The following is an 11781-nucleotide window of genomic DNA, read 5'->3' on the forward strand; positions in this document are numbered from 1 at the left end:
AAAACTGTAATATTGAACATAGAGGTCACTAGCGACAGCCATGTCACCCACTTGGAACCGCTTGAAGAAGTTAAATGTTTTAAAAAGCGCCTACTTTAAAATGACACCATACTAAAATGGGATGCCCTTCTTCATAACATGGGTTTTATGAGCCAATTAGGCACAACGCTACCGAAGAGAAGTTCTACAGGAGTTACTAAGAATAAAAAGTTTGGTATAACTATAGAGCTTAGTTGAGGTGATAAAAAAAATCAATAGAATAATATTTTAACAGTCAAGTGTTTAACTGAAAACACTACATAACCTTCATATAATTTAAGTTGTCAGTACTTAGTAAGTAATCATTCTCAAAAGATTCTCTACAAATTACTACAAACACAATAAGTAAGAAATTATATCGTTAATTTAATGTGTATTTCTAGTAGGAAATTGCGGTCCGGTAATGCTGCATTGCAACCGACTCTCCACATTGTAAATATGCTGCAGTTACCTAATATGGAAATTTGACCGAAATCGTGTCAGCTCAGTTAGCAGCGAATACGTTCTCGGAAACTCATCGCCATATGATATTGACAAACAAGCACTGCACCTAATAACTATAGTGCTTATACCTACAGATTACCTAAAAAACTTAAGCGTCAAGTAGTTAAAGCTTACTGGTATTTGTAATATCTATAATTTTTGTATAACATCATACATGTTACTGGAAAAAAATCATAAACAATGGGACATAAACTTCATTATTAAAGTGTAGCTGCAAGTGACACAGCACGGATTTCCTTATGATTGTAGTTCGTGAAAATAGACATTTAACTATTTATTTTTATTGTTTTGTAAAAATTTACTCCAATTTTATTGTGTTTGTCTTACTTTTTGTATAGTGTATTTAATCGAGCACCTGCGTCCTTAGGGAGGAAGTGCACTGATGTAGCCAAGCGTGACTGTAGAAAGTTTGGAGCCCCAACATTTGTTCAATGTTTTGTTGATTCACGCATGCGTTAATTAAAGGAGCTTCTGATGTTTTAAAGAGGGCAACACGAGTTCGTGACGATTAGGACTGTAAATATAGGGGTAAGTAGACCGTGGCAAGGAACCGATGTGGCCTATGTTAATGCGCACATTTGTTCACAATGTTCAATAGTAGCGCGACTTTACTTAGTAGGTTAACGTCGACTTAGCCTCAGTAAAGGATATTAATGACTACAGATGTACTATGTCCTTTGTCATCATATGAAACTTACAAACCCTTTTTATGGAAAAAATCGGCATGGGGTATCTTAGCAGCTTAATTAAATCAGTCAACTAATAAGAAGATATTCTTGAAAATGCAAATTATTAAATACTAAGAATTCTCGACCGTCTTGAAAATATACATAAGTACCTACACCAGGTAATTAACGGTGCATTATCTCTAGTGATTCCGAAGTTAGGCTCATACCACCGCGTCTTCTGAGAAGCACTTGACGCAGTCTATTTGCGTACAGCACAGCCCTGCCTGCAGTTCGCGCTGCACCTCGGTTCCGCAACCAATCGGCTCTCTCCCACATACATGTCAAGGTAGGGTTCAACATTCGAGGAGTCGGTACGCACGCACCGATAATAATACAGACGGAACACCCGAACAGCGTCTGTTTTATGTAAACAAAGTGATCTCATTAGGTCAGACGAAGTAACGCAGTCTCCCGACGTGCATTTTAATTTTCTTTTGTTAATTCCCTAAGTGTAAATTCCGATTGAGTTACGACATAGCTTAATCCCACTTTCTAATCCTTTTCACAGTGTGGTTTATATGAAGTAAGCCCCAATCAAGCATCTATTGAAACACGGTCAATTCCCGCGCGATGCTTCCGCGTGCGCGTGCGCTGATGGCGGCGCGGCGCCTGATGCGAGATCATTGCCAGATGCCGGCGATAGATCGCGACGGGGTCAACAGCCACTGCCCTTGTTTTGCGCACTAATTTATTGTACCATACGCATCATAAATACCATACCATTGTTATTATAGTACTTACAACCTGGGGAAGCGCCGCTACTAAAAGAAACCCTGAAAAGATTGAGATCAACGAAGCAGCTATTAAAGTAGATGCAACATTGTCACTACACATGCGCCATTCATATAGGTCATTAGACGCTTACACGTGTGATGTAATTTATTATGCAAATGCGTATACTTACTTTCTTTAATAAAATATACATTTTATTCCACTTTCTAACACGAGTAACTATACCTATGAAATTCTAGAAAGTTCAAAGTTCCTAGCGCAACTCATAATACCTACGCAAACATGAAAGCATGTTTGAATGCTTTGCTTTTGTATTATGAAGGTATTGCATCATATCATAAATATCCTTAATGTACAAACGAATACAAATCTCAAAAATTTATATCCCCTAACGCAGGTACCTACCTACTGGCCATATTACCTATAGCTACCAAAACAATTAATTTAAGTTTATAGATTGTATGGTATATATCAAAGCACTCACCTTTGTGGATCTGCAGTAGGTATACTGAAAAAGGTAGGTTTTAGGAAGTTATCAAAAATCTAAATCTGTGCTTTTTATATATCAAAAAATTTAATGTAATTATTGTGTAGTGCTATATAACAGACAAAATAACACTTCACAGCCCACGATAATTTGTTCCAATTATATATGTTTTTGTTTATTCGACTAATGGATTCACCAGGAACCCTGAACCAAATAATTTATAATAGAATAGCAAAACAGTAGGAAATGTCAACATCCAATAACAGAAGGAAATGATACGAACAAAAGAGGAGAAAATAACTATCGAAAACTTAATAACAAGATAATATCTACGCAAATATTATAAGTATTCAAATCAAAAGTACCTACATTACATAGCATTTTATACACCGCACGTACTTATTAAGCAATTTAAAATACTATTATTTATCAATGTTTTAAAGGGCATCGAAAAATTTACCGTATATATTTAAAATGAACTTGAACTACCTACAACCAATATAGATAGTTTCTTAGAAATTGTCAGTTCCATCAAATGCTTACTACCTATTCGTTTTTAAAAAAAGAGCACTGCACAGATATTTTTCTACATATCTCAGCGCTCTAAGCTTAACGCTGACACTTATAATTTCATCTTTCGCTTTCTCGTATTTACTTAGCGAGACGACATTCCAAATGCCAAACATTTAATAGGGATTTATTAAAATTCCAAGACTGCCACTTTTAGGTCTACTCCGAGTGCCTCGTTTCATCGCATCAGATTCAAAAGAGAAACAAAAATGCTGTCATTTACAACATTCATAATTTGACATCCATTACGGACGAACAACTCAATGATGTGATCGGAATATGTACTTAAGTTTAATTTAAAACACTTTAAAAGTGAAGGCAGAATTTGACTAGGTAGCACTCCATTATTACCAGACTTTCGCTTTCCAAATGATAAAGGGCCTCAAGGTCGAATGTTTCTGGTATTTGGATCAAGTCCATTAATTAACTAAAAGTTGATTTAGCTTTTATTGGCTGAACGAAATGCGCTTAAATCATAGAAGCTGTCGACGCTCTCATAAAGTAACATAATTATCTTGATTATGTAACCATCATCTAAGTATTATTTGTAAATTCGGGATTGATTTCTCATAGTCCAATCTTACTTGTAAAGGTTGGCATAATAGGTAACTATAGGAAGGCATAATGTCCTTACAGAAATTGAATGCCACCAGTCTGATCGGATGGGCAGCGTCTATTGAAGTGGCTTCTCATTGAAACGCGTTCGTGTTCGAGCTATTGAACTAATGTATAAGGCCAGGCCTTGATCCAGTTGACATCACACCAGTTCTGGAAACGTGCACATTCTCCAATCATAGAATATTAATTTCTTTTTCGTTTTAATATGTATACAATTGTTTTGTCGTTAAATATAAACAGTGGAATTCTCAAAAGAATTGTATAGTTATTTGTTTGTTGTTGAGTCGATTTGTAAGATAATATACTGATTTCACTCCAGCTCGATTACATATTGGATCGAGTTAATAAACATCTATATGTTATGAATCATCGATATTTCTTCGGAAAGCTGTCCTATCCAATTTAACAACACCATTAGATAATTATGTAGGAGACTGTAATTAGCTAATGTGCTGTTTGTCTACAGGTGTTTGCGATGTGGTACACGTGGACAACGTTATTGCTGGTGTCGTGTGCACTGGTGACGGCTGACGAGGGGGCTGGAGCGGAGGCATTGCTGTGGACAACTACCACTAGCGCTCCGCCTCAGGCCCACCAGCCTCAAGAAGGACTACTAACTACACCCGCTTCTTTTGGAACTCCGACTACGTTTGGAGACCACACAGAATCGAAGTTGCAACCCGTGCAGGCCACCTCCCGGGCCCCAAGTCTCACTCTTGATCGGAAAGCGAGCGAGCTTGCTTGGAGGTCCTGGCTTCAGAGTCCAGAAAGTGGAAACCAGAATGCACCGCCACGAAGGATCATAACCAAATCTTTGTTCATCACACCACTCGTGTGTCCTAAAGGGCAGCGACTGGATCGGAATGGTTGTGTGCAGGTAAATCACTTAATCTGTTTTATATTGGAAAGGGAGCTTTGATAAGATCGAATACTTGCATGCCAGAGAAACCGGGAATATGAGCTGTAATTTTTGTGCCAGATATAAAAAGATTTATATCCAAAAAGACATGGTATCGGACAATTAGCAGAGTATGAAAGCTTTGACAAATTAAGTCTGTCTTTGTCTTTATTGTTACCTGCATGTACATTTTGGCGTAGGTGCTTTGGGACAGGATTCGATACTTATATCCCGTTATACATAGCCTTATCATTGGTATAGAAACGAATGGTGAGAACACAATCGAAATCACCCACAAAAATGAAGTTATCTATCAATTAAGATAAAGTTATAATGAGAAAGAAAATTATCATTCGTTATTTACAAAATATTGTTATTGATTTTCAGGTGGTGACAGTGAACAAAGATGAACACGAACGCATACTATTGGAGCAACTAAATGCATTATTCCCGACTGCGTCCAGTGGCGGAGACTATGATTACGGAGATGACGAACCAGGACCTCTTCAGCTGTCGCTACCCATTGGCTTGGATCCTCAAGCGGCGCCGTTGCAAGGTCAAGAGCCATCTGCGCAGGTAACTAAGACGTTTTTGACGTTTATTATTTTGAGTTTGTACATAAAGAATGAATATTGTGAAGGTTAATCAGTGCCAGCTTTAGTGATCTATTTATGAATAATATATTTCTTTTTTATAATTTTCAGGCTCAAGGACAACAACAAACGTTCGTTGACAAAAAAGGTAACAAGTTTCCAAGTGACGCCAGCATAGAAGCCGAACTAGAACTATTAAAACTGCAACAAACCCACAACCATACTGAAAACTCTGGCGTATTAAACCACAATGTCATGAATAGTTTGCTACCCGCTGTTGATAAGCCGAAACGCGACAGTCCTATTGACAATTCAGCAAGTACAGAAACACAAAACACAGCAGTAGAAGAAGGGCAAAAAGAATTGGTTTATGGACATGTAAATGTTGATCCTGTAGTGTATGGATCCCAAAACGATAGCCAAGAACAAACAGCTATGAACATAAATTTTGAAACGCAAATGAAAACGGCTAACGAAAATCCAATAAAAAATGTACCAACTATTATAAACAATACAGCAACAAACTTGACAACCAACGTTTCGTCTTCACATCTAAAAAAAGATTCAGATAAGACTAAGCTGAACCCGGAGAACGACTATTCCGATATTGGTGAAGCTATAAAGTTGATAAGTCGGTACGCCGAAGTTACTACCGATGATGATTATGCAAAAAATCAGAAGAAGTTTGCGATAAAAGAAGATAGCACATTAGGCACACGCACAAAACTTCAGTATCGACGAAACAAGCCAAAACCGGAAATGCTGAGGGAACCATTAGAAACAAGCTTGTCAGCTGATTTAACCGATAAAGATAAAATGCCTCTGCGATCTGTGTATCCTAAAAATGAAGCATATTACCGATATCCATGGCAAAGTCAACACTCGCCCACACCGCCTCCCAATTATCCTTTCCGACATCTGCAAGATTACTGGCCTGGTCGCACCCAATTCGGAGGTGTCTATAACACGCATGAGAATCCTAGGCGGCATCATCATTCATACCCACATTACTTCAGACCTCGTGCATACAACGTTGGTAACTCGGAGACCTACACTGAACAGGAACACTTTTCGGATCAGAACCAGATGTACGGTCACAGGGTTGCACAACGTCATGCAAGTCCGTCTCGCTTCCATGCCAAAAACCAGGAGTTATACAACCTGCTCGGGTTAAGGCATTGGTTCAGCAGTGAAGGCACATCAAAAAGATAGCTTGCTTGTTCCTTCTTAGAAAATTCGATGTTACCCGACGACGTATAACGAAAGCTATGGAAAATATACACGAGGGCAAAAGCATGACTAGTTAAGAATTTTATAAATATAATGGTACCTTCTTGAAAAAAATAACATCTATCTAGTTCGATGCGTAATAAGAACTCTTTAACACTTTCCAACGTCATTTCTATCCATAGCTTTCATTATATTAGCCTATTTATTTCAAAGCCAAATATTAGAGTCATAATTAAACTTTATTTTAGGTTCTTGTACATATTACGTCGCCTTATTTTAAGTGTTTTATCTTGCTAAATAGTATTATCGTTGTTTTGTATTATGTTTAATTTAAATTGTTGTATTGAAATGTCTAATTTATGTTTCTACGAACAGTTTTTTATAATCTTATTCGTTGTGAGTAGCTTATACTTAGATGTTCGATGTCAGCATCGGTGCAGAAAATTATACTTAATCGTACAAAATTTGGCACTGGCTTGCCCTTAATTTATATGTATAATAATAATAATAGTGTATTATTTATCAATTTCTACGTATGTGACTAACTCTATGCTTTGTTCAAAATATGTAGATATAGATTTTAGGTAGTTTTTGTATTAGTTCAAGACTATATAACCATCTTCGGACACTTGAAACCCACCTAAATCGTTTACCTACCTACTTGTTTGAGTATTTTGTGACAGAACCTTTTACTAACTAAAAGGCCAAATTATTTGGCCACGGTCCACGTTAAGATTACGGATCCCATGCATGTCGACTATGTGGACTCGAAAATTTATCGATACTCGAAAAATACTCTGCTAAAATGTGACCTTAAGACTTGCCTATACTGTATCATGGTTGAACGCAAAGTTTACAATATTATGACGCATAGTTGTCCCTTATATGGTAACTCGTAATGTATTAAACAGATCTATTTACACATAAATAACGAACCCACCAAAGTTAGATTAAGATTGTAGGAATTATTTATATTATAAACTATTTTGTTTAGACGATATTAATGTAACTTTCTAAGTAAGTATATAAGTATATCTCCAATGAGTATATTTACAAATATGATGATGAATCACTTCGTTTATCATTAGAATTATCCAATTGTGCACAAATCAATGCAAAACTTTTAAATTGCTAAACGAAAAACAAGATTTGTCTAACGGTTTGTGACTTATGCGCAAATTATCTTGTAAGTTTCACTTGTAGCTTCTAATTTTGAAAAAATCTATGCATTGAAAGATAATTTTTGACCTCCGGTGATAAACGAAACTTTTTCATCAGATAACAAACCAGTGCATTAGGTATACTGCAGTTCCTTTAGCATCTGCTAAGTTTCAGGGAGCGCACGGTAGTCAACATTTTAGTTAACATATTAAACAAGTAAATAATAAACACACACACAACATTGAAATGAGAGGAGTAAATTGTATTGTGATGTAATTATGATTAAAACTAAAAAAATAATTTTATTAAACTTCAGTGTTTACTGCCGAGTGGCGCTTAACATTGATTCCAAAATTCTATTCTGCTTATATGTACGTAAGATGGAACGCTTCTCTGACCGCAAAGGTCCATATATAATGTATCAAATAAACTGAAAATTTTAAAATGTTTAATTAAAATCCGTGGTAAAATTAAAGAGAACTCAACAAGCATTTTTATAACATGCAAGGCTAAGTTTACAACACTTCTCGCTTTTAATTACCCATCTAATACATGAAGAGATGGCCTCATCTCTTATTAGTTAGGCTTCAGATCTTGTATTCATCTTACATGTTATTATTAATTATTGTTAATTTATTTCGATTCACCATGAAGTACGAAATATTGTACTTCATGGCAAATCGAAATATATTCAACCCCATGAGATTTCCATATTGAGGCAGTAACGTGGGGAAGCCTGGTATGGTATAATTATCATTTCCCGAGACTATTTGTATATCATAAGGAAACAGGTATTATTCTAAACGCAATATCAAAAAACTATTGTACAAATATTTAAGAATTTATTGAAATAGATTTACTTGAAGAATATTATATCTTGATAAATTTCTCTTCCTAGCAGAAATTTTAAGAATCACAAGATTATAAATTTATGCCAGTATTTTATTGTAAATATGAATGTTATATTAAAATGTAAATCAATTGAAAAATAATTTTTATTTCGACACATATTTTCAGGATACCTAAGTGAAAATAATTAAAATACAGATTATACTGAAAGACATTTTATTGAAAAAAAATATGCAATTTTATCAACATTGCTAGAAGTAATAATAAATCCCTATAAGTTTCGTCAAAAACTAACTTGTTCAAATCAAAATATTCTGTACTTGCACATACTTTATATAGCTCACATGGAATGGGTAACTTTTAAAATAACACATTAAATGATGTTCAACATAACAGAAACAAAACTATACTTATACACAAGTAATTTGTACAAAATATCACAATAATAAGAATACTTACGTAGTATTGAGAAACTTATAAGTAATATAGGTACTCACACTTGGCCAATAGTATTCAGCAGATGAAATACAGAAGGAGTATTAATAGGTTTTCCTAAATGATACATTCTAAAGACACACATTCTAAGAATATGACAGAAAAAAAAGTATATGCAAGGACAGTTGAAGACACAAAACTAATTGTTGACAAAGGATAGCTGCACATTGAATTGGATTGTTTTGATCTGAGTGAAGTCTACTATTAGCCCTAACATCTTTAACTTATTTTAAAGACAGAAACTTAACATCATAATCTTGTCTTTGTATGACTGAAGACTTAATGAACAAGTAAGTACTAACAGACACAAAATACCGATCCAAATTTCGTTTGCGCACAATCAATTCATCTGAATTCATAAATTTGGATGCTGTGTTCTGGAACATGGCTTAAAGTCAATGACTGATACCTGAAAATTAACATAAACAGTTTCTTCATTTCCATAATAATTTATTAATTTACTTTTATTATAGTGTTGCCAATTAATATTCTAATGATAGAAAAAAAATTATATATGCCTTGCGGGGTAGACAGAGCCAACAGTCTTGATAAGACTAAATGGCCACATTCAGCTATGTGGCTCAATGATAGAATTGAGATTCAAATAGTGACAGGTTGCTAACCCATCGCCTAAAAAAGAATCCCAAGTTTGTAAGCCTATTCCTTAGTCGCCTTTTACGACATCCATGGGAAAGAGATGGAGAGGTCCTATTCTTTTTTGTATTGGTGCCAGGAACTACACGGCACATGAGCACAATACAAAATATATCTTGATTGAGGCTATCAACATCAATAGTAGTTGTAATGCATAATTTTAGCATACCTTATTAACAGAGGTATATTGAAAAAAATTATGTAGGATAATATAACTATTTGTATTCTATAAAGTGTTGGGTATGGTGTTTATCATTTTTTCACATTTTTTATCATAAGTAAAACTGTTGATATTTCGGCAACACTACTAAAAGTTATCTTCAAGGCTTCAGGCATAAAAATTAATTGACCTTTGACTGAAGATTAGAAGTTTAACATTAATAATTTAATACTAAAGTTTTCTTAAAAATATAAAATATTAATAAAAAAAGATGTTAAATGGCAACCCTAAAAGAAATTCACAAACAGTTTCATTAGGTAATTTTAATACTATGGCTTCTAATTGCTTGAATTCCAGCATCGAACAAAGTGGTATTAATCTAACTGATACAAACATCAAGTATAGAGAAATGCTTACCATTCAGAACTCCGATGGTAGTAATAGCCTTCAATAGTAGCCGCAGACTTATGGAAGCATATGTAGTAAAACCCAGCAAAAGAAGCACCATTTATATCCTTAATTGTGTGGTCGGGAACTAAAAAATGTTCTTTCCACCTCATAAATACATAATCAGCCTTAGCGAGAGAGTCATAGTCGAATGAGTCCGAGTTGAATGTCTTTAAATATGGTACAAACAAGTCGAACTTACTCTGCAATTGAAACAAAAAGAAATTTCATTATGTTATTATTATGTGCATTATAAATTTCAATGGTATTTTTTTACTACAAGTACTCTTTCTTGAGCATAATATTTCCAACTGCATTATTATCTGTTTATTTGCACAAAATATTTTATTTGCGTATCAGTCTAGCTATATAGGTAGTTTGTAACTTCTTTTACCCACAGGTCACCTGCACAAATTTAGTGCTACATACTTTCACAAGAATACAGGTGGTTTAGGAACAACAGTTTTTAAGAAGATGAATGGTAACTAATGTAGACCCTAGACTATAATTTATGTATATGTGAGATTTCAAGAAGATTGGTTCAGTAAATAGCATGTGGAAGAGAAAACAAACTCACTAATAATATTAATATTAATTACTTATTTGTGGTAAAAATACAAATATAAAACTTCAATTACAATCCAATCAAATAATTTATACAGCAGAACTTTCTGTGTTGATAATTCCTTCCTAATAGGAATGCGTTTAGTAAATTACAATGGGGCAAAACAAATGCAGGTCAGTGTCCACCTTCCATTTCCAAGCTCTTAGTAACATTTTCCTTTTTCTCTACTATAACAATTTGGCATAGAACATATAATTTATATTACAAATAATTCAATGCTGAAGAATTAAGATAAGCGTGTCTTACCCAATGTTTCCTATCAACATCCTCATCAGCGTCCCATTTTCTTGTAAGAAAGGGATATTTGGCCGATATAATTTCTCCGTCAAAAAACGTGGTCAGTGTAGGAAACTCCTCTGTCAAACCTTTTATTTTTAAATAGCCGCATAGGTAAGAATTTTCTTCGTCAACATGCTGTGAAAAATTTTATACGTTAAAACAGCAGTCAAAACTTAAATGTGAGCCCAATTAGATTACAACTCGATGTCCCTTTTTATAGATGTTTAATTGCAATCAAAAAAATTACATACAATCACCTTTACAAATTAGAGCGAAGTTTCATAGAACTGCGTATTTTGTTTTACATTACTAACCTGCAAAACTACTTCAACTTCATACGAATTTCCCTTGCTTTTTTGGTGCCCTTGAAACTTGGATCCGTTGTAGAGTAGGGATTTCGTCACGCCAGGCTGTTTGGAGTTAGCTGGTGGCGGTGGAGTTATATTCACTTTAACTGGCATTATTTATCCATTAAATCGGTGACCTAGCTTTGTATTGTAAAACGTTTGACTGTCAAGAATTCGAACAAAAATTTCTCTTCCTTTTGGCTGTTGACGCTGTTGTGCAGTTCCACTTGACAGTGACAGATGAGGTTCTCATTTCTAGCGTTTTCCATTTCACCACAGATTCCAATCAGTTTTCATGAACCTTGGCAAAAGCCGCAGACATGCGCGACTTGTTGTACAGCAGGGTTGTCCGCAGTCTATTGTGC

The 11781-nt window shown here is 34.8% G+C and overlaps 2 protein-coding genes across 3 annotated transcripts in view; one reads left to right on the plus strand and one right to left on the minus strand.

Annotated features, from left to right (window-relative positions):
• Positions 1-8512, plus strand: part of LOC106142706 (uncharacterized) — a 36854-nt gene extending 28342 nt beyond the window's left edge. For both annotated transcript variants that reach the window (XM_060946989.1, XM_013344576.2), the window contains exons 3-5: positions 4145-4555; positions 4964-5152; positions 5281-8512. In XM_060946989.1, coding sequence (XP_060802972.1) covers positions 4154-4555; positions 4964-5152; positions 5281-6381 — 1692 coding nt within the window. In that variant the 5' untranslated portion in view covers positions 4145-4153 and the 3' untranslated portion in view covers positions 6382-8512. The remainder of the gene's footprint in view (positions 1-4144; positions 4556-4963; positions 5153-5280) is intronic.
• Positions 8513-8608: 96 nt separating this feature from the next.
• LOC106142405 (glucose-induced degradation protein 4 homolog) lies at positions 8609-11659 on the minus strand. Its single transcript, XM_013344153.2, has 4 exons — positions 11384-11659; positions 11037-11204; positions 10136-10368; positions 8609-9313 (listed from the first exon to the last, which is right to left on the minus strand). Exons 1-4 carry the CDS (start codon positions 11528-11530, stop codon positions 9250-9252), a joined length of 612 nt encoding a protein of 203 aa, XP_013199607.1. The 5' UTR covers positions 11531-11659; the 3' UTR covers positions 8609-9249.
• Between the last annotated feature and the right edge of the window lie 122 nt (positions 11660-11781).

This window comes from Amyelois transitella, chromosome 12 (genome assembly GCF_032362555.1).
Source record: "Amyelois transitella isolate CPQ chromosome 12, ilAmyTran1.1, whole genome shotgun sequence".
Classification (NCBI taxonomy): Eukaryota; Metazoa; Arthropoda; class Insecta; order Lepidoptera; family Pyralidae; genus Amyelois; species Amyelois transitella.